Below are 24,093 nucleotides of genomic sequence, written 5' to 3' on the forward strand. Positions count from 1 at the left end.
TCATACAGCTAAACAATCGAAGTCACAAACCTACAAACAAATGTATACCTAAACTTTTTAACTGATTATTACCCGATGGTTATAATATTTACAGGCATTTGGTTCGTTGAAGATGTCTTACTCAAGTTTTACCTTTATCGATCTATATTACTGAGTAATATTTAATATCTTAATGACACGCAGCATCTTAATATACAAGCTTGTTTTCACCAATACTAGTCTTAGTTGGGCGTTTACATTCTCGGAGTTTGGCATTCGATACAATAGTAATATACGTTCGTCCTCATTTAAATATACGAGGATGTAAGAACAGTTGAGGTAGGCATACCACTTTGATGATGAATTTACGTTGTGTACACATATGGCTCCGTGCCGAAGAGGGGGTGAGGGGGGCGGGGGGGGGGGGGAATGAATACTATACTTTAATATATACGGTCAAAATGTCGGCGAAAGCCACTTTCGATTGGAAGATGTTCGTTATGTCAACGGTTTTAAAGAGATAATATTAAAATAATAATAATAATAATAATGAAACACAAATACAACCATCGTAATTTATAGAAAAGTCTTTACGAAAATATCGATGTTCTTGTTCATTTTCAGCACAAAGTATATATTATTTTATATATTCTTGCTTTTGCGGCAATCTTGGTGACAATCTTGCATTTCTAAAATGCTCGATGATGCCAGCGTGTCTTCGTTTACCTAATAACGTACAAAATATTCTTTTCAAAAACATTATGTTTTAGTCATATGTACTCTACACTATTCGTAGTATCACTTTTAAAGTTTCCAGATCACTAGGACAAACATGAGTTACTACAGGTGATCGACAATCGCTTTACACGGTTGTATGCAGCTTCCACAATAAACATTGCTCTATAGCATATTAATGGGACGGGTATTAAAATTGTGTTGATCATTTTAAATTACATATTTAGTTAATTTCAACAAACATTCTTATGATTGAGGTGAAGCACTGAACAATAAAATTGTGGTTTGAACATCTTAATGTCATGCGTTAGTCATATTTCAAGCATCGATTTGATCGCTCGAGAAATATACAAGAATTTCACACCGCAAAATTAACAAATTTCATGATTCTGCCTAACAAATGACTAAATAAATTTAAGGGCACATTACTCATGACTTAAAGGGGTATCTCGACGGGAATTACGATACAATAATTTCAAACATATGATTATCTTTCAAAGGGGATTCATTAAATGGTAGCTTAACTTATACAGCGATTTTGTTTGTCCAATTGGGAAAAGTACCCGTACCGGTCCAATTGGGAAAAATTGAGTCGTGAAAACCTGAAAATCGGGAAAAATCGAGTCGTGAAACCCTCAAATTGGGAAATTGGTGAATTTAATTTTATGATTCCAAATACTTTAAAATTGATAACTAAGTGTTTTCAAGCTGTCAATATTATATTTACCTAGGTTCAAACCATAGAGCTGCATAGGGAAACTAACAAAATGTTGCATTTTTCACAATTTTTTTTTTTTAACCTTAAATTGGGAATTTTTGGGACAGCAATTGGGAAATTTGTAGTTTTTTCGTACTTGGGAAAGTGCCGTTTACCGGTATTTTATAAAGAAGGAAAAAATCGCTGATTATATGTCTCGTTTCGCTTTTAAAAATGCTTGATAAAATTAGTCGTATTCTGAGAAAACTGGGCATAATGCATGTGCGTTAAGTGTCGTCCCAGATTAGCCTGTGTAACCGCACATGCTAATCAGGGACGACGCTTTCCGCTTTTATAACATTTTTCGTTTAAATGAAGTATCTTCTTAGCAAAAATCCAATTAAGCGGAAAGTGTCGTCCCTGATTAGCCTGTGCGGACTGCACAGGCTAGTATGGGACGACACTCTACGCACATGCATTATGCACAGTTTTCTCAGAACACGCCTTAAATATTCATTTGTTATAATAACAGCATGACACGTGTCCATTTGACACGAATGCCCAATCATTCCGATTTTATCTTAAAACGTGGCTTATGTCACAAACAAGCTATTAATGGAGAAAGTCGGCGTTTTACCTCTAAAAATGACCTTGACCTTTGAGGTAATTTGACGGATGATTAAAGGGGCACTCAATAAGCTCGTGGTAGTTATTTTTAGAATGATTAATGACAAGGTAAATAACCGGAAAATAAAGTTATTTTTATTTCAAAATTTGGCCTTAAACCTCAAAGTGTGACCTTGACATCTGAAGTATGCAGGAATGTTTTACACAATAAATGCCGTCTTCTCATGGTGGCCATAAGTGGTAAATTGTTTTAAAACAGCATAATGAATGACACAGTTACACCTCGGACAAGTTATTTTATGGCTGAATTTTGATCTTTAAAGGGAGACAAGTTTTACACCAATATGGATTGCATTTCCGTCAAGTAGAAATTTACCTTTGACCTCTAAGTGTAATCATGAATTTTGAGTAGGAAGACGGATATAACACGCGACAGGTCGTCTTATGTTGTTTTTCATTTTGTTAAGTTGAGAGGGGAATTGTCAAGCTCTTTTAAGGCCAAATCGGACTTACGACCTCACTGTGTGACCTTGACCTGTGAGGTTGACGGAGGTTTACCGCGACACGCTGTCTTATGGTGGAAATGTGTTGCACGTTATTTCAAAATCTATCAATATATGGCAAAGTTATGACTGAAGCACGAGACGTCACCAAGTCGGACGCGTGAAACATATAGGCAAACACAACCTTTAAATGCCGCTTCCTTCGAACTACTACTCTGTGCACTACCTATTACGGACTGTGGTGTAATGAAATTGTCATTGAAGTAGGTAATTTTTATTAAGGGGAGTACGATTTAATAAAGTATTGTTTGACATTGTATACCTTCTTTCTCGCTTCTTTTATCAATTTAACATAATTTACATAAAATAAATATCGGAGAAAAGACATTTGCAGTGTTTTGATAAATTTATAAATTAAGGGGGGAAAAGTAGATTCGCCCCTTTATTGGATCACAGCACGGGTTAAAATGTCTGTCACTTAATGGTTATTACATATTTCAAATTTTTATTTAATATCTTTAGGAGCACATTTTGTCACACCAGCTTAACGCTTCAGAAATGCCGCAGTAGTTCTCTCCAAAAACATTGTACAATTTATGCTTTTTTCATTAAAATGGCTTAATTAAACAACACATAACTCAGCACGTGTGAAACATTTTGCTTGGAAAGTCTTGCACATCGAAACTTCATGGTCGTGACATTTTCAAGATTCAAGAAGGACGCTTAAGAAATGTATTTTTTTTATAAAAACTGTTTACATTTCCTGCGGATAGACCGACCAACAGACCAAGACAGAGTTTCTCCAATATACCCCCCCCCCCCTCCAAAAAAATAAATAAATAAATTCTGAGCTTTTCAACATCTACATTATCCTAAAAAACAAGGGCTGTTTGTAAAACATGCATGCCCCCCATATGGGCTGTCCGTTGTACTGGCAGCCATTGTGTGAATACGACTTTTGTCACTGTGACCTTGACCTTTGACCTAGTGACCTAAAAATAAATAGGGGTCATCTGCAAGTCACGATCAATGTACCTATGAAGTGTCATGATCCAAGGCAAAAGCGTTCTTGAGTTATCATCAGAAAATCATTTTACTATTTCGGGTCACCGTGACCTTGACCTTTGACCTTGTGACCTCAAAATCAATAGGGGTCATCTGCGAGTCATGATCAATCTACCTATGAAGTTTCATATTCCTAGGCATATGCGTTCTTGAGTTATCATCCGAAAATCATTTTACTATTTCGGGTCACTGTGACCTTGACCTTTGACCTAGTGACCTGAACATCAATAGGGGTCATCTGCGAGTCATGATCAATCTACCTATAAAGTTTCATGATCCTAGGCATATGCGTTCTTGAATTATCATCCGAAAATCATTTTACTATTTCGGGTCACCGTGACCTTGACCTTTGAACTAGTGACCTCAAAATCAATAGGGGTCATCTGCGAGTCATGATCAATCTACCTATGAAGTTTCATGATCCTAGGAGTATGCGTTCTTGAGTTATCATCCGGAAACCATTTTACTATTTCGGGTCACCGTGACCTTGACCTTTGACCTAGTGACCTTAAAATCAATAAGGGTCATCTGCGAGTCATGATCAATCTACCCATCAAGTTTCATGATCCTAGGCGTATGCGTTCTTGAGTTATCATCCGGAAACCATTTTACTATTTCGGGTCACCGTGACCTTGACCTTTGACCTTGTGACCTCAAAATCAATAGGGGTCATCTGCAAGTCATGATCAATGTACCTATGAAGTTTCATGATTCTAGGCCCAAGCGTTCTTGAGTTATCGTCTGACAACCACCTGGTGGACGGACCGACCGACCGACCGACCTACCGACCGACCGACCGACATGAGCAAAGCAATATACCCCCTCTTCTTCGAAGGGGAGCATAAATATTCAATACAAACATTTATCGTTATTAAAGCATAAACTTGTGAAAGCCGAATTAAACGCGCACCTATGTTGGTGTTTTATGAGCGAAATCTCTAAGGGCGTCAGAAAAAGTATGACGTTCATAGTAGCTATTGCTGAAGATTATCAAAGACGTTTAATAAGTCTTACTTTGAGAAGAATAAGACAGAACACATATCTCCGAATCGTTTTCCCCTTGTTTGTGCTTTGTTGTTGTTATGCCCTAATGGATTCTTACAGCCCATATACACTTAACAAATGTCATTATGACTCACCTGCGGCATAGTTCCGCCCACCATCGTTGGAATGCAGTCCGTGTCGTACCCGAGCGCCTTCAATCCGTTGGGCACTTTCAGTTCGACTAGCAGACCGCGCAGCGTGTCAGTAAGCACCTTCCCGGCATCCTCTGCGCGCACCTTGCTGACGTCAGCTCCTAATGAAACCGTAAGGTAGAAGACGTGAGAAAAGATCAATGAAGTTTTCGACATGATTGGAACATTTCAAAGACCTCGGTTTACCATTAAACATTTATTATTAAATACAAAATCAAACACACATCTGCAAATCTTTAGATGGATTATTTATTATACATTTAACAAATCACGAACATCATATGAGTCGTGTTCTGAGAAAACTGGGCATAATGCATGTGCGTAAAGTGTCGTACCAGATTAGCCTAAACTTGATTTTCGGTAAGGGGGGGGGGGGGGAGGACTTCCTTGAAACTAAAAATACCATAACAGCGGAAAGTGTCGGTCCTAATTAGAATGTGCGGACTGTACAAGCTAATCTGAGACGATACTTTACGCACATGCATTATGCCCAGTTTTCTCAGAACGCGACTCATATGGTCGCTTTTTAGAGCAACATAAGATGCCATAAATAACCTTTGTTCTGCAAGACAGTACATGTGCGAAATAAATGACATTGAAAGTATACTAAAATATTTGTAAGTTTTGCAATTCAGCGATTAATTAAGCTGTAACAAATATAGGTTAACCGTTATTTTATAATCTATTGCACCCCTCATTAAAACAGACAGAGAGAGCTTTATTCATGCGAGTCAATTTAAATACTGCCGGTTTTCATCAAATTTAATGTACAAGATAAGTATTGATGCAAAGCATCAAAGGGCGTCGGGAATTTCAGTGTAAAAGGCTCTTAATGAAGTTACATGGAAGGATTTTTTTTTGTACTGTAAATATTAGTATATTGGCCGATTATTTTAAACAAAATAGAAAAAGATACTGGTATAACCATTATCTATGATTTTGTGTTATAACCCCCAAATAACCATTATTTATGATGTTGTGTTTTAACCACCAAATAACCATTACCTATGATTTTGTGTTGTAACCCCCAAATATTTCATAGTTCATTTTATTTACATTTGTTTCCTTTTTTTACTTACATCCGTGTGCAGTTTTCATTAATGGAACAGAACTGTGTAGGTTTTAACAAATCTGCTTCATCATGTAAGCGTTCTTTCATATGTTTTCTCAATTTCAAGGGGAGATGATTCTGAACTTATTCTTACATTGCTCATTTACGATAGGGTTTGAGTACTCATTGATATGAAAACACTGTAAAAGTTTGAGAAAAAAATTAAATGAAAACTGTAAATTGAATAAAGATGCTGCATTTCACAATACTTTGAAATTCAGTAAAAGATCATAATAGATATTCATCATTTTCAATAGGGTTCGAGTAATACTGATATAAAAAAACACTTAACAAGTTTGGAAAGATTCAGACGAAAGTTGTGAAATCTTTTTAAACAAGTGGAAATTGTTTATTTTGTCAAATTTAATAGAAAAAATCTGGACTTATTGTCCCGATGTTTCTCATTTTAAATGAGGTAAAAATGCTCATTGATATGAAGACACTGTAAGTTTGGAAAGAATCTGATGAAAAATGTTGACATAATCATCTAACCAAGCAGTTTTTCACTTTTATTTTTAAATTCAAAGATACATAATTCTGAACTTATGGTCCGATATTGCTCATACAGAGTTTTGGTTGGGTCCTCTGTGATAAAAAAAAAACTGTGCAAGTTTGGGAACAATCGGATGAAAATTTGCGACTTCGAACAAGGATTTCAAAATATCTCAAATTCTAAGGAAGATAACTATGGACGTAATGGTCGGATAATGCTAAAGGGCCCATACCATCTGGATAGTAATACGTGTCGCGCTCTATATGTGGTTCTTAAAAAAATTCCGAGGAGTGCTTGACTCTAGGGAAACGGATTGCTGGGGCACTGCTCCTCTTTGATAAGCGGCTGCTTCCTTTATCGGAACTAATTGTTACAATCAATAATACGTGTCGCGCTTCGTGCTCTATATGTGGTAGGGATAGTACTTAGGGCCAATGATAGACAACCATAAAAATACATGGATAATAGATGTGTTGTTTGCATTTATATGTTAATATAAAAACACGTGTATTTTTATAAGATATTTAAGTGATGAAAGAAATTTTAATTAACGTTGTCACCACGTTGCGTCCATTAATTTTAATAAAAATGTCCAATTGTAGTAAAATGGATTTTAAAACGTCTACATAAAATTAAGATTTATTATATTAATTAACCTGACTGAAAAAATTGGCAGCCGCCGAACTGTTTCGTTCGTGCCGGAACCCAGGATCGAACCGTGGGCCTTTAGATGACTGTTGCGTAAACAACTTCAGTCTAACGCTCTCCCAACTGAGCTATTCCGGCTGACATTCACTTATGTACTGCTATTTGGTGAAGTTGTGCATAGCGATCGTTATATTATGTCTATTAATAAACTAAAACATTGTACGTTTTCGTATCACCACGCCTTCTAATAAACTTGCTTGCGCGATAGGTCGTCAAATATCGTACTACATTGATTCTCCACTTAATAAGCAAATTAGAAAAACCACAAAATAAATATATTTTGATTATGTTTTGTTTTTATACAAAACATCATTTGTTTTTATGCAAAACCAGAAAGTTTCGCGTATTTTCCCCGTCCCTGTGATCTTTCCCCTGTGATCAGTTGTGGATCAGTTATTAATTAAAACAATTAGCTTTGCATTATTGGCAATAAATGTTGTAATAAATGTAATAGGCACAAATGCAGTACTTATTAACACAAATGTACACAAAAAATCACCACTATGCAAGATATTCTTAAAACAAAAATATATACATTGGTCCGTAAAATAACTTCTCCTCCCATGAGCGTAAACAAATGCATTACATACTAGTCGCCGCACTCCAGTGCGACGCCAATCATCACTTTCATGTGATCTAAGTGGCTAGTCCATGTATCTGACAAGAAGGGGTTAAATTAGGGTACTCCGATTTCCTACCACAGCACACTATACCACAACAAAATAAAGTATCTTCCCGTAAATGAGTATAGCTAAAAAATGCAGCTAAAATTCGAAATTTGTGCAAAATTTCTTGAGTCTAGAAAGTTAATCAGATAGGAGTAGGGGCACTCAAGTAATGCAATATCAGTAAACGAAGGAACTCACACGTTTTCATGAATTAGGAAATTGACGTCGAAGCACAATATTGTGTGTAACGTCAAAAATATGCGAGCTTAGTATATGGCAAATACGTTATAAGAGCTGGCAAATAAATGACGACATGCAGACAAAGAAGCAAACATAATCTTTCAGGCAAGTACATATTATAAATTGAAGCACATTACTTAATAATAATAATTAAAGCTTATTTACAGAAGGTTACACATTAAGACAATGACACATTATACATATTATGCAGACGAATCAATACTTTTTTTACAATGTGGCCTTCTTAAAATAACATACGCAAATAGGTCTATAACAAGTAAAACATTCAAACAATATTTACTTACACCTATACATAACACACATTATGTCTTTAAGACAGACACACATGAAATAACATTGATTAGAAAATAACATGACATATCATTGTTTAGAAAATAAATGTGCTTTATATTGCCTTTTAAAAGCAGCGATAGAGCATGCCATTCGTAATCCAATTAGTATACTGTTACAGATATTCATGCTATGGTATGAAAAGCTCGTTTCTTATAACATGTATTTGCTTTGGTATTAACAATATAGTTATGGGTGGCAGATCTTAAGTTAAAGTTGTGATTTTGAGAAAAAGTTATAATATCATTTAAATATTCCGGAGTCTGATTGTTGACACATTTACATATTAAGATTGCCGTGTGGTATTTACATCTATTATTAAATGAGAGCCAATTAAGCTGTAAAAACAAATCTTTGGATGGTGTTCTATTTGGCTTTTGTAGAATTACTTTTGCTGCGCGTTTTTGTAAAACATTCAATTTTGTTAAATTGGTTTTATTAGCGTTGCCCCAGATCGTACAACAATAATCGAAATTGGTTAGAATATATGAATTATGAAATAATTTCTTCATATCAAGTGAGATAATTTGATATCTTTTTTAGCAGAGATATTTTACTGCTTATTTTAGAGCATGTTTTATCAATGTGTACTTTCCATTGCAGATGTTTGTCGATATAAAGTCCTAAAATATTATGGCTAGTGACATTCTCAATATCATTATTATCTATTTTTAGATTAAGGTTGATATTCTTAATTTTTTGTTTTGAGCCAATAAGCATGCATTTTGATTTATTAGGGTTTATCATCATGTTATTGAGGGCGCACCATTTTTGTATGGAATAAATATCATTTTGTAAGTTAGTCTTAATTTCTTAAGGATTGGCCCCTGTAGCATATAGTGTCGAGGCATCAGCATACAAGTCTATGTCTGATGGTTTAGTAAAAACCCAATATCATTTATATAAATTAGAAACATGAGAGGGCCCAAAATAGAACCTTGAGGGACACCACTCTTAATAGTTAGAGGGGTAGAAAAACTAGTCCATAGTTTAACGCATTGTTGTCTTTGACTAAGATAAGAACGAAAAAGGGACAAGGTACCATCTGAAAAGTGATGAAATTTTAGTTTGTACAACAGAATTCCATGATCTACTAAATCAAAAGCTTTTTTCATCTAAAAAAACAGAACCAATACAATTACCATTATCTATATCTTTTAGCCACTCATAAATGAGTCGAAACAGTGCTGTTTGGCAAGAATGATTTTCTCTAAAGCCTGACTGATGTTTATTTAACACATTTGTTACACGAAAGAATTCTTTAAATTCATTTGATAGATATCTTTCGAATATCTTGAATATAGTTGGCAAAATTGAAATCGGACGATAGTTATTACAGTTCTCTCTGTCTGAGCCTTTATATATTGGTAGAACATACGCTTCTTTTAACAAATCGGGGACAATTCCTGTACGAATACTATTATTTATTATCGAGGTTATTGGTAAAACAATATGCTCTCCACAGTATTCTATAATATTTGCACCGATCCCGTCGATTCCCGTAGCCTTGTTAACATTTAAATTGCCAATTATTTTACTTACTTCGAGAGGGGTCATGTAATTCATAGAAAATCCATGCTGTTTTAAGGATTTGTCGAGATGTAGCTTTAAATAAGAAGTTTTCTTCGTGAAATTTCAGCTTATCAACAATGTTTGATATGTTTGTAAAATTCTCATTTAAGGCAATTAGGATCCTTCTTTTTCCCTCAACATACACACCGTTCACTAAAATTTTATTTGCTAAATTCACTCCGCTGTTTTGATCATTGTCATTATTAGATATAACTTTTAAATTTTTCCAAATATGTGCCGTATTAGTACCATTTTTAACAGAATTGTTGTAATATTCTTTCTTGCTTTTGCGAATTAATGCCGTAGTTTTATTTCGTAACAGTTTATAATTGTCCCAGCCTTTAATTTTGCGGAAATGGTCTCTATCGCGCATACTTTTAATAACTTCTTGGTTTATCCATTTTGGCATATGTGTGCTTTTTATTCTCTTTTGCTTGTAAGGGGCGTGCTTTTTTAAAACGCTATTCAAAATTCTATATTAAGATTGAAGGGACATATTTGGATCGTGAACAGTTTCAATTAAATTTAGTTGCGCAATCGATAGATCAAATTGGAAATCAGATATTACAAACTTTTTAAAGCATCTATATCTAATATTCAGTGAGTGTCTTGTTTTGAGATTTTATAGTTAATTTTCCTTGTCACGCATACCGGATAGTGGTCGCTTATAGATATTTGTGGGACATAAGTAGTACTTACTCTGTCTGTTCGATTAGTATATATATGATCAATTATTGAAGACGATTTATCTGTGACTCTGGTTGGTGTGTTTATCAGTTGCATGAGGCCATGCTTTAATACAGTTTTTGACCACATTTTGCATTCATATGACTTGCTGTTAGCAATGTATTTAAAATTGAAATCACCTAATATGTGATACACAATTTTTAAACCCTCAAACTTATCAAGTAATGCATCAAATTTTTATATCCATTTCTGCGTCTCATAAGGTGGACGAAAGATAAAATTTAATAGAAAAGATTTTGTGTTTTTAAAGCATATCTCATTACATACAGATTCAATCTCATCAGGCTCTAAGTCTGGTCTATGTTTAAATGGTACATGGTTACCTATATAAAGCAAGATTCCGCCCCCTTTTTGACTTCTGTCTTTACGAATGTATGTAAAATTCGGAATATTAAAATTTACATCAGACAAATTTTCGTTTAAAAATGTTTCACAAAAACCAATAACGTCCACATTACATTTTTCAGACAACAAAACGTACTTAATTTCATCAAGTTTTGGCAAAAAGTGTTGAACATTTAAACTTACGATATTAAGTCCCTCTTTAGAAAATTGTAAGGTAGACCCTGCTGAATCATCTTTATCCTCACAAAAATGTAATCTTTCATTTGCAATAGGGCTTGAGAACGAAACATCATTATTATTGCATGACATATTATTACATTGTTCTGAGTAATCAGAAACTTAAATACTGGCATCAAAGACACGGTCTATATCACCATATTTAAGCACTATTTTGGATTCATTACATATACAAATTTTAAAATTACAATGTTCACAAACCTTGTTAATTTCTTTAAATTTGTTGTGTATCAGTACATGTTTGTGTCTGTCTACGCGTTCCTACTGAGCCGAACTCAATCGTCTACATTCACTAGTGTAGTGATTATTGTAATGACAGTACTCACAATGTCTTAGTTGTTTTCCATATATACTACTATTCTTATATGGATGTAGATTATTCTTCTTGCAATCCCTACCGTCAGGTGAATCGCCATTCCTTGAGCCTTGATTCGATGCGTAATTTCGGAAACCGTTACTTCCTGTTTGTGTCGGATAGTCATTCCGCCCGTCACGTGAGTCGCCATTCCTCAAGCCATGACCTGGTGCATGATCTCCGTAGCCGTAACTGCCGGTTTGCGTCCGAACACTGCCTCTTCCGTCACGTGAATAACCATTTCTCGTGCCTCGTCCTGGTGCGTAATTTTTGAAGCTATAACTTCCGGTTTGCAACTGATAGTCACGTGAATTGCTGTTTCTTGAACTGCCTCGGCCAGGAGCATAACTTACGTAACCAGTACTTCCGGATTGAGTAGAGTGAAGGGTTACGCTATGATTAGCTTGTCGATCTTGTAGCCCGCTCGTCTTCTGTTGTATGATGTTTACGGCTTTGTTTATGTTAGCCACTAGGGTACTGCAGCCTCTAGCGTGCAGATGTATCCCATTGCTGCCATACAAATGTTGAGCCATTTTACCGTTTCCATAAATAAAGGATGTATACAGTTCAATAGATTGCGCATCTGTTTCTTCGCATATTTGTAATTCAGTGGAACTACATCTGCATCTCGTCTTGGGGCAACTGCGCACAAGTATACAGTGCAGTTATGTCCATTAAGTGCATGTAGCAGTTGCTTTATCTCATGGTATGCTTTTCTTGGGTCTCCTCCTTCCGTTATGTCATTCCCACCAATATATATTATCACAGTTTTGTATTTTGACATGTCCCATGAATCCAGTGTTAAACGAATGTCTTTAATTTTCCGCCCTGGTAGAGTTTTAATTTGTGTATTTTTATTCAATCCACACCTGTTAATTCTACTTAGGATTGAGTCACCTATTATTAGAGTTTTATCTGATATGTCTGTCGTGTCACAATATCAGTATTTTCATCGTGTTTTTGTTCCGTTGGAGACTTTCTTTCTCTTTTCTTTAATGTCCGCTTCCGTTATTATTACTTTTTTCTGATTGTGGTGTTTCCGTCGTAGCTCTTTTACTGCGTTCATTTTGTACCAACCGTTCCGCCATATTCGCTGTCGATGGGGTTATTTTCTTTATAGTATCATGCACTAATTGTAATTTTCTTTGAAGTGCGTCGTTTGCTTTCTTCATGTCTTTACTGAGTTTATCCTTACTCTGACTAAGTGTTTATACTTTATCTGTTGATTGCTGGTTAGCTAACGAGATTTTATTTTTAACACTTGCAATTTCATCTCTTAATTGCGAAAGTTGCAATCTAGTCTCCTGTTGAAAATTGTTCATTTGGAATTTTGTATCTAACAGTCGTTCATTCATCATCTTCATTTCCTTTAGAATGGCATTTCCTACCGAGTCTGTTTGGGTGGCACAATTAACATCAAAACTAGCCTCATTTTCTACTTCTAAATCAGTCTTTGTATCGTCAGTCAATTCATCTTCAGCTTCTATCTCTATCTCGAGATACCGTGACTGATTCATCCTCTACTGTTCGGGAGCCCTGCTCTTCTACTAGTGGGGCATTCTCTTCTACACGGGGGGCATTATGAACTACTTGGGTGTTATTCTCTTCTTTTCGGGAGTCCTGTTCACAACTACTGTCCAGAAGCGTGTCAGATTCATCAACTCCATACGTAATAGACATTTTCGGTGATGGGCGCTGGGGATTTTTTACGCTCCAAGTATGATAGTATTTGCTGTTTCATGTATTCATTTAGTTCACTTATTGATTTATTATTTGACTGAATGTCAGTTTTCATTATTTGGAGAATATTTGGAAGGTCTGTGTCAAAGAAGTGAGCCACGTTTCTACCATTTATCGAGCATGATGAAGTCGTGTGGTACATGTTAAACGTGCACAAGTGGTTCTTCTCATCCGCGACTTAATAACTAAGCTCCAATTTATTTGATTTTCTGTCATTTGCTGGTTTATATAAGTACATTTAATTAAGTGCATTGTCTGAAAAATACTTTTTGCTAGCAAATTTTAAAAGTTCATAAGTACCTGTGTTTAGTACTAGTTTTGTTCCTCCGTTTGTTTCGATAATTTCTAAGGTTCCTTTTCAGTAGATCTCAATTTCTTCTTCATATTTACATTTTCATTCAAAATGTAATTTCTCACTTCAACATCTTGTTCGCCCTCGCCGGATTTGATTTTCAATGGCGTAAGTTCATAATTATTAATTTTTCATTCCTTCTCTTCCATTTTTAGTTTTTTTTCTCAACAGGCGAGCTTCATTAATGTCAAATACTTTGATTTTTGCATGAACTTCCGGTTTATCTTGCGCGACCGCTGAATCTTCGTTGTCCATTTTTTGCCGACAACAATAACTTACGAAAATAGTTTAAACATGTAAATGTAGAGCAATTTTAAAGCTTTCCTCTGCACTATTTTCGTTTAATTTACATTATTTATGACCGAAATATTAAATATTTTCCATTTTTAACTTAACGTCCTTTTTAAACTTGTTTACCCGGACGTGACGTCATTATTTTCGAATGACCGACAAATAAACACATTGAACTGAAACAATGAGACACAAACACAGACAATACGGTCAACGCCATGATGTCTCACGCATCTGAATGTAGATACATAAAAGCCTCGTTCTTGGCAAACTGGGTCTGCGCAGGCTTATCAGGGCGACACTTTTTGCTTTTAAGGTATGTTTCTTATAAGTAAGTATCTCATAAGAGACAATCCAGATATTGCGGAAAGTGTCGTCGTTGATAAGCCTGTTACGCACATACATTAAACCCATTTATTTACTTCAGAAGGAGACTCAAATATTGTTGGCATTAACATCGATATTAACACCACAAGTGTTACCTAGAGCCTCTGCTGCCTCCAGATGACGCTGCGGACACGCAGGCGCAGTAAACTCGAACACCGCAGGGGCCGACACGATAACCGACAGGCCGTGGGGCTATCAAAACGACAACAACGACATTCATGCTAGTAAAACGAAACGCTGGGCATTCTATTGTTGACCATCGCAAATATTTTAATAAAATATTAGTGCAGTATGCACGGGCTCACGAAGGACAGCACTTTCCGCATTTATTTATGGTTTCGTTTAAAAGAAGTCGCTTCTTCTGAGCAAAAATCAAGTTATGACGGAAATTGCCGTCCCTGATTAGGTTGTGCAAACTGCGCAGGCTTTTATGGGACGATATTTTACGCAGAAGCATTAAGCTCAATTTTTCCCGAGTGAGACTCAATTTTTCTGCAAAAGGATGACAAGTGTTATTTTAGAAATACTTATTTGCCTATCTTTTACAAAAGATGACCAAGAATGTTTAAGTTTGTGCAATTGCTGAATGAAACTAAAAAAACGGTATTAATTCGTCTAACTAATTTTTGCATCAAAGCTTTTAAACTTAGGGCTGCCGATATATAAAAATGTTATATTATTTTTCGATGTGAAATGATCTTTTCAAAAGTTTATTTATTCAATTATTTAAATGTGAATTGTTCAAGTATAACATTTTAATACTCGTTGCAAATTTAGTCATCTCATATTGTTCTGGAGTTCTCACATTAAACCATGTTAGTATATAACTGATTTACTGTATACAATTACATGTATTGTTGACGCATGTGAATTTGTTGTTTTTTTGCTCATATTGTTGTGACGATGAGCTGTAAATGCTTAAGTCGTAAATAAACGTTCTGTTCTTTTCTAAAACATTCTGGTCTGTTAAGGGAACAGACGGACTAAAATTTAACTTTTCAACATCACAGACGCGGAAACAGGTGCTAATTTTATAACGTTTCTTCCTGGGTTAAATATACTACTTGTTCAGCGAATTCGTCCTATGATTAATTGAAGCATTATTTATTAATGTTTCTCTTACTTGCTTTTTAATTCATGCAAATCGCAGAGAGTCGCAGTTTTATAGTCGGTCGAAAAAAATCCGTCTTCAAAACGAGTTATTCTTTATCTGAATTTATTTATGCTAAAAAGTGAAATATTTATTTTTAAAATATCACAGGGAAAAATCCGGTCACTGCGATGGATTAAAGTTTTTCCTTAATGTAAAACGTACTTGTTTTAATGAAATAAACTGGATATGAGAATCTTTTGTGTGTGATAACTCTAAATGCCATCGATGGAAAAGGATACCATTCAAATATGTTTATTCATGCGAGATCTAATAAAAATATTAAGTATCTGCAGTTAAAATTCTAATATGATGCGTTATCTTCTCACAAACACATATCCACCATAATGGCGCTTCGCTTTGGAGAAACGGGGTTTAGTGCATTTTGTTAAGTGTCGTCCAAATTAGCGTATGCATTCCGCACAGGCTTATCAGGGACGATACATTCCGCCTAGACATGATATTTGCTAAGAGGAGACTTCCTTAAAACCAAAAATCTTATAAAAGGAAAATGATTAGTCTGTGTGAATTGCACAGGCTAAACATCGACGTTTTCTTGACGCACATGAATAAAACCCGGTTTTCTCAAAACGAAGCTCATATGTGAAGAAACGCAGTAGACTCACGATGAGTGGTAGATCCGGTTCGTAACCTTCTTCTATGTAGTTGCCGACGTTACCGGAAATCGGATACGACATGCCGTGACTGAAATAGACGCGGGTAACGGTGTACATAAGCGGGCATGTACGAGAATGATAATACAATATAACGCAAGTATTCGGGTGTTTCACTACCTCAGATATAATACAAAGTAAACGGGGCTTCACGCATTTGTGTAAAGTATCGTCCCAGATTAGCCTTTGTAGCCCGCACAGGTTAATCTGGGACGATGCTTTCCGCTTTCATCTTTTTCTCGCTTAAGGCACCTTCTTTCCAGTTAAGGCAAAAACATTGCACCTGAATAGCCTGTGCATTAAGCCCGGTTAAAACCTTAACCCATTTATGCCTAGTGGACTCTCCCATCCTTCTAAATTGGATCAATTTTTTTCCAAAATTAGGGATGTCTAGCATATTTATTTCTTTATTTAGACTATTTCTTACATAAATTCCATTAAGCAAACAGCGCAGACCCTGATGAGACGCCGCATTATGCGGCGTCGCATCTGGGTCTTCGCTGTTTGCCTTTTTTTTTTAGACGCTATGCATAAATGAGTTAATGAATTCAGGCGCTGATCAAAATCAGCAGCACAAAACATATATTGCGCCCGTATTCTGTCAACCTTCGCAAAAAATAAAAGCAGAACTTGAAATCGCATTCATTTGAACGCTGCTGCGCATTTTGTTTCATTCAACTGTTTTTTGTGGAAAATTTGAATCTAAATACGCCTATATTTTCCAGAACGCAACTGGGACACTGTCCTTCGCACGACCTCGTATGAGTGAACTTTCCATACAGCATAATGGAAGTACCATAAGAAAAAGTGCGTCAGACAATTCAACGCAGCCAGTGGCCGAAAAACAATAATAAAACGCGCTAGGTGAAGTGATATCCGGTGGATCTAATTAGGTTGACGAGAAAAGGGAAACTTAAGTCAAGCACGCGATTGTTAAGCCTTGACCAATGAACCGGACGATGCTCCTCTTGCGTTATTATGGCAGCCGGACGTTTTATATGGCCCAATCCAATAGACTGAACATGACAACAATACAACCTATATAACGCAAAAAATAGTATAATGGATCTCATTACTTGCGTGTTCATATTGTAATTATAACGCTACGATAGCTGTTCGATTATAAAAGCTTAGGTCCTTGAAACTGTGGGATTATTTACCAATATATCTCGGATTCGGACTAGATTGATAGTTCATAACATTAAATCTTTCAAGTGAGACGGATACAGGCTTCCGATGGCACTGACTTTGATTACTCTTTACGGCTTCGGCGTAGTATTGTGCGTTTGGTTCGTCGACGGTAAATACAAGATAATAAATTCCAATCACTCAGATGACGTCATAAACGTGCTACCGTGTTTGGGCAAAAACGCCTATGAGCTTACAGTATTTCTAGCTGAGGAATTAACATGGCCAGAGGCACAGTTCTCGTGCTTGACTAGGGGCAATAACAAAGGTATATTTTCCCAGCCAGTGGATTATATGAAGTGGACGACCGTCGGACATGAATTACTAAGCAGTAACGTAAACGGAAACGATGCAAACATGACGTTCTGGCACGGAACGTTCCGCCCATTTCCGAACACGGACGCCTGGTACTTTTACGATGCTACTTCCGGCACCTGCACTCAAACAGACGGACCGGGGATTTTCTCGCAATCCAGTCAATGTGCAGTGGCATCTTGGCCGAATCTGGCGGCGTCTCTGCAACCGGAAGTTCTTGCGGAGGACTGCAACACGAGACTCCCGTACATTTGCCACAACTATGAAAGTCTTGTTCATTTAAATATCTTTGTGGACTACCGGTACATCCCGTCTGCCGACTTGATTGGACTCTCGCAGCAGACAAATTTTACCGCGCAAACCTTAGAGAACTGCTTAGAACAGTGTTCTGAGATTAGCAAATGCGTGTCGGTAGAGTTTAACGAAACTGGCGCAATATGTACCCACAACGTGATCGAGAGGACGGATGGATCGGTATCGTACAATATAACTCGTATGCCAGTTAGTTCCGGTATCATTCACGGTATAAAGTCCGGTTGCAGCGTGACGGTGGTCACCGCTCCCCCTAACGTCAACGTCCTGTCCAATACGAGAGACGTTCCGACCTGCGGTCTCTCATCCATACCTGATGACTGCTGCACTTGCGACGCTGACGTTGTTCCGACAGAAGGAACAATACCATACGATCCAACCGACGATATGGCAGCGGTTATAGAAGCAATCGTGCGTAACTTGACAGTTCCCGCAAAATCTACCACAAAGTATCAACAGCGTCTGGTAAGCAGGCCCGACGGCCGACGGTCGTCGGCAATCTACGGAGTCACCGCCGGTGTCGTCATAGCGGTCAGTGTCGCGCTTTTTGTTGTGTCCGACGTGGTGAACGTATTCTGGGGCCAAGGTCAATCTTTTCCTCGGAAAAGAAAGCGCAGAAGTTCCCGCGGAAATTCCATTACAACGGCGGCGTGTGGGACGCAAAGACCGCCGTCACAGCGAAGGGATACGGAAACAACACTGCGTCTAGAAAATCTCGAATTGCGCGAGATTGAATGAAGCGGTTTCTTTCACAGATAGGACAAAAAAATGAAGAAATATATTATAATTACTCTAGGAAAAAATATATGATAAAAGTAATTGTAAGTGTCTACACCATTTCTATTGTTTTTTAAAGAACAAGTCACTTGATTTAAAAAAAAATGCTATCGAACATAGCAAAATACGCGTTAAGCAATTTAGACATTTAAATAGATTTATTCGAAGATGGATTGACATAAAATTAAACCGCATTACATCCATTAGCAAATTGATAATGTAATCGGATTAAAAAGGGAACGTCAAGATTGAATGGGTTTACCGTAATTGTCTCCAACTATTAGATGCAGCGATCGAAGTCTTACTTCAGCGCTGTTCATGCAGCAATATGTGAATGTTTAAAAAGCCTTACCATGTGAAAGAAAACAAGACTAATTATTTTGTTCAACATGCCTATTTCTGTTATACCTAATGATACAATATGACCTTTCTGCAGTGAAATAACAGCAGTGAAAATAAACACATTGTTATTTTAACCGGTGAAAATAACACATTTTCACCGGTGAAAATAACACATTTTCGGAACTACGTTTTCTATTTTTAGATTATCATATCAAGATTTAATTCAACATTAATATATTTTTTATGATCACGAGTGAATTAAAAACGATATTCCATTGAATCCAACAAATTTCTTTTTTAGTTTTATGCTTTTTTCACCGTTTATTTATATTGTAACAAAGTTTAACTGGAGAATTTCGCTGGTATAATGACGTCATTTTGTGTATTGAAATGTATTCAGGCGGGTAACTTTTCAGCGAAAGGGAAACAGCTGTTAATTATTTTCTTGAAAAAGGGGCATAAAAAGAACAGAAAATGTGTTCATGTCAGTGTAAGATTGTTTATTATTTCACGAGTGATCAAAGAAAATATATTTTCACGAGTGGCGCATTTACCTTACACTGACATGAACAAATATCCTCTAAATAAAGCTAAATAACACGACACTATTACATTTGTTTTACATGTCTCGCGTATACAATATAGCCTCGCTCTGGGAAAATGGGGCTTAATGAATCTGCGAAGTGTCGTCCCAGCTTAATATGTGCAGTCCGCATATGCTCATCAGGGACGACACTCCCCCTTAACTGGATTCTCGCTACGAGACTTCCTCTATACAAAAAACCCACCAATAAAAGCAAATATTGATGCGACTTTACTTAACGAACATTCCTTAGCCCCGTTTTTTCCACAGCGAGGTTCTAATTAAAGTATACAATCACACCACTCTTAGAATCCGACGTTGTGTATACAATCATACCACTCTTAGAATCCGATGTTGTGTATACAATCACACCACTCATAGAATCCGATGTTGTGTATACAATCACACCACTCATAGAATCCGATGTTGTGTATACAATCACACCACTCATAGAATCCGATGTTGTGTATACAATCATACCACTCTTAGAATCCGACGTTGTGTATACAATCACACCACTCATAGAATCCGATGTTGTGTATACAATCACACCACTCATAGAATCCGATGTTATAATATTATACAATCACACCATTCGTAGGATCCGATGTTGTGTATTGTAATTGCGCAGTGGGTCGGTGCCATGTAAATTCGTTGATAGGCGTCGCAACGATGTGCATTACAAATAAACATGAATGCACACAAAAATATTCGCGCGTTATCGAAATATAGTGTTTTTCATCATTTTTTTGCATGGAACCGGGCATTTCTACGGTGGCTTAAAGATGTCATTCTTTCCTCTCTCTTTTTAAATTGCATTTCTCTCTTTTTCTATATCGTCCCCACGACAAACTAACTCGAGGGAACGACTTACTTACTCGTGGGAACGACTTCCTAATTCGTGGGAACGAGTTAGCTATGTCGTGGGAACGACTTACTAAGTCGAGGGAACGAGATAGAAAAAAAGATTAGTAAATTTTCCCACGAGGAAGTAAGTTGTTCCATCGAAATAGTAAGTCTTGGGCACGAGAAATAAACAAAGAGAAGTTCATTTAAAAAAGGAGTGTATGTCACCTTGCCACCGTATCTTTCAGTTGGAAAAATACCGCGTCGTTTTCACTAAAATTGCGAAAATTGTGTTGTGTAAGCTAACAAATACAAAAAAAAAGGTTTGAATGCACTTGTACTATAATTACTTTATTATTTAAGATCAAATTTGAAGAGCTGAATAAGGAAATGAAATAAATTAAATTAAATGCTGCAATGTATTAAAAAAAAAAACTTCTTTTTCGGGGGCGGGGGCAACAATTGGGGATTTCAGGCAGTCATTTTGGAAAAACATACATGTACATGTATACTTTTCGAGATTGGGAATTTCGGCACCAAATTTGATCCACTCCCCCGCCTCCCCATCCCCAAAAAAACCCAACAAAAAACAACTAACAACAACACCACGATATACGTACCAGAGATGGCAGCCCGCGTTTCCGAACCCAATACCGGCGTACGCGCTGGCGAGGTGCATGGCTGAGCGAGCCTCGAAGTCGTCTGCGTTGTACGTGGCTCTGAAAGAAGGTCACAATATACTAAATATTTTTCATATATATAATTCAAAAGGTCACAATATACTAAATATTTTCCATATATTATTCAATGTAAAAGCGACAACTTTAATTGAAAACAAATGCAAAATTATGCATATAGACACTCCCATATTCATACGTTTTTTCTAACCTGAACGATTTAAGCAATAACAAATTATGTTATGTACAAACCAATAAAGAACTCGACGCAAATAAAAATCGACTGTTTTTTAACCTTCGTATTTTCGGCTGTTTTCTTACTGAATGCAGCCCTTTTAAGCCTAAATTTCAACAATGGTTTCTAACTTTTATCATCATTATCATCATTTTCATTTCAGCGATTAAGTAGTGAGCACATATGCTTAACCCGACAATATCACCAAAATGTAAAACCAGAACAAAAGCCTCAAGCGAAAAACATGCATTCGACTAAAAGATGATTTTTGTTAGAGAGTGCAACCCTACACGACTCCATTATTTAGCATCCTACATGATTACCTTATTAAGCGTATTGTTACAAGAATATAAGAGTTTGAGGACTTATTAAACAAGAGCACCGCCTTGCGGGTGCAGACCGCTCATCTATTTTCTTTTTAAAGGTGAAGGGACTCTCATTTTCAATCACAAAGGAGGGAGGGGCGGAGTGAAGAGGGGTGTATAGTGTGGGGGTGTGGAATTTATTACATTATCTTCCAAAAATGCGAAAAAAAACGCAAAAAAAATAATTCGGGGGGGTGTGTGGGGGGAGCGGGGGGGGGGGATTTTTGGGTGCGATGGTTGGACGGTATTTCAAACATAAAATAATAAAAATAAATATTTGTGTTTTTTAACCGTTTCAAACAAAAATAAAATTTGGGGGGGGGGTGGGGTGGGGGGGGGGTAAAGTGTGAGGGTGGGGGGGGGGGGGTAAAGTGTGAGGGTGTGGTGGTAATCTGTGAGATGATCTTAAAAAAAAAATAGGGGGGGGGTTCTTGTGAGCGATGGTTGGACGGTATTTCAAACATAAAATAATAAAATTAATATTTGTGTATTTTAACGGTTAAAAAAAAAATTGGGGGGGGGGTGGGGGGGGGGGGTATAGTGTGAGGGTGTGGTGGTCATTTGTGAGATGATCTTAAAAAAAAAAAAAAAAAAAAGGTGGGGAAGGGGGGGGGTGAGGGCACAGGGGATGGTTTTGGGTGGAGTCTATTGTGGTATGTCAGGTAAGAGTAGTTTTGTCAAAGTATCAATCAAATGTAATCATAAATAAAGAAGTTATGGCAATTTTAGCAAAATTTAATAATTTGACCTTGAGAGTCAAGGTCATTCAAAGGTCAAGGTAAAATTCAACTTGCCAGGTACAATAACCTCATGATAGCATGAAAGTATTTGAAGTTTGAAAGCAATAGCCTTGATACTTAAGAAGTAAAGTGGATCGAAACACAAAATTTAACCATATATTCAAAGTTACTAAGTCAAAAAAGGGCCATAATCCCGTAAAAATGACAACCAGAGTTATGCAACTTGTCCTTTTACTGTACCCTTATGATAGTTTGCGAGTGTTCCAAGTATGAAAGCAATATCTATGATACTTTATGGGTAAAATGGACCAAAACACAAAAAGTTACCAAATTTTCAATTTTCTAAGTATAAAAAGGGCACATAATTCTGTCAAAATGCCAGTCAGAGTTACATTACTTTGCCTGCAGAGTCCCCTTATGATAGTTAATAAGTGTTGCAAGTATGAAAGCAATAGCTTTGATACTGTAGGAATAAAGTGGACCTAAACACAAAACTTAACCAAATTTTCAATTTTCTAAGTATAAAAAGGGCACATAATTCTGTCAAAATGCACGCCAGAGTTATCTAACTTTGCCTGCCCAGTCCCCTCATGATAGTAAGTAGGTGTACCAAGTTTGAATGTCATAGCATTGATACTTTATGAGAAAAGTGGACCTAAACGCAAAACTTAACCAAAATTTTCAATTTTCTAAGTATAATAAGGGCACATAATTCTGTCAAAATGCACGTCAGAGTTATCTAACTTTGCCTGCCCAGTCCCCTCATGATAGTTAGTAAGTGTACCAAGTTTGAATGCAATAGCATTGATACTTTCTGAGAAAAGTGGACCTAAACGCAAAACTTAACCGGACGCCGACGCCAACGCCGACGCCGACGCCAAGGTGATGACAATAGCTCATAATTTTTTTTCAAAAAATAGATGAGCTAAAAATATTAACCCTTTACCACTCAATACGCATTTTGACATATTTGTAGCCCCATAGAAAAGCAAATAAAATTAAAAACATTTTTTAAAGGGGCCTTTTCACAGATTTTGGCATGTATTGAAATTTTCCATTAAATATTGATAAATGTAAACATTGTATCTAAAATGCATTGTATCTAAAACACTCAAGTAAAAATCCAAGAATAAAATTAAAGAAAGAAAAAAGTAACCCTCAACGGGGCTCGAACCACCACTGACCCCTGTGGCCCTGGGGTAAAAGTCTACCGCTTAGACCACTCGGCCACCTGTGCTCACACGATTGTTCATGTATTTCATACTCAATATAAGCAATCCTCGTAGTATCACAAAATATAGCGACAACAGAATTCTCAAAATTATTCAATCGTTTCGCGTTATAACGCTTTATAATTTTCAGGTTTTTAAATTGTCAAAAGATGCACATAATGAATATTTTAGATCATGGTAAATGATCAGTATTACTGTTTCCTCACAAATATCATAACTACAACGAAAATTTGCGAATCTGAAACATTTAATTTTTAT

The 24,093-nt window shown here is 36.5% G+C and overlaps 2 protein-coding genes across 2 annotated transcripts in view; one reads left to right on the forward strand and one right to left on the reverse strand.

The window, feature by feature from the left end:
- LOC127856834 (hydroxyacid-oxoacid transhydrogenase, mitochondrial-like) overlaps positions 1–24,093 on the reverse strand; it is a 36,081-nt gene that overhangs the window by 1,714 nt on the left and 10,274 nt on the right. The window contains exons 9-12 of the mRNA XM_052392980.1: positions 21,207–21,305; positions 16,176–16,254; positions 14,495–14,591; positions 4,746–4,903 (exon numbers count right to left, since the gene is read on the reverse strand). Coding sequence (XP_052248940.1) covers positions 4,746–4,903; positions 14,495–14,591; positions 16,176–16,254; positions 21,207–21,305 — 433 coding nt within the window. The remainder of the gene's footprint in view (positions 1–4,745; positions 4,904–14,494; positions 14,592–16,175; positions 16,255–21,206; positions 21,306–24,093) is intronic.
- On the forward strand, positions 17,256–19,521 carry LOC127856835 (uncharacterized). The gene has a single exon (XM_052392981.1). The coding sequence runs from the start codon at positions 17,460–17,462 to the stop codon at positions 18,774–18,776; it is 1,317 nt and encodes a 438-aa protein (XP_052248941.1). The 5' UTR covers positions 17,256–17,459; the 3' UTR covers positions 18,777–19,521.

The sequence above is a fragment of the Dreissena polymorpha genome, chromosome 14, assembly GCF_020536995.1.
Source record: "Dreissena polymorpha isolate Duluth1 chromosome 14, UMN_Dpol_1.0, whole genome shotgun sequence".
NCBI lineage: Eukaryota > Metazoa > Mollusca > Bivalvia > Myida > Dreissenidae > Dreissena > Dreissena polymorpha.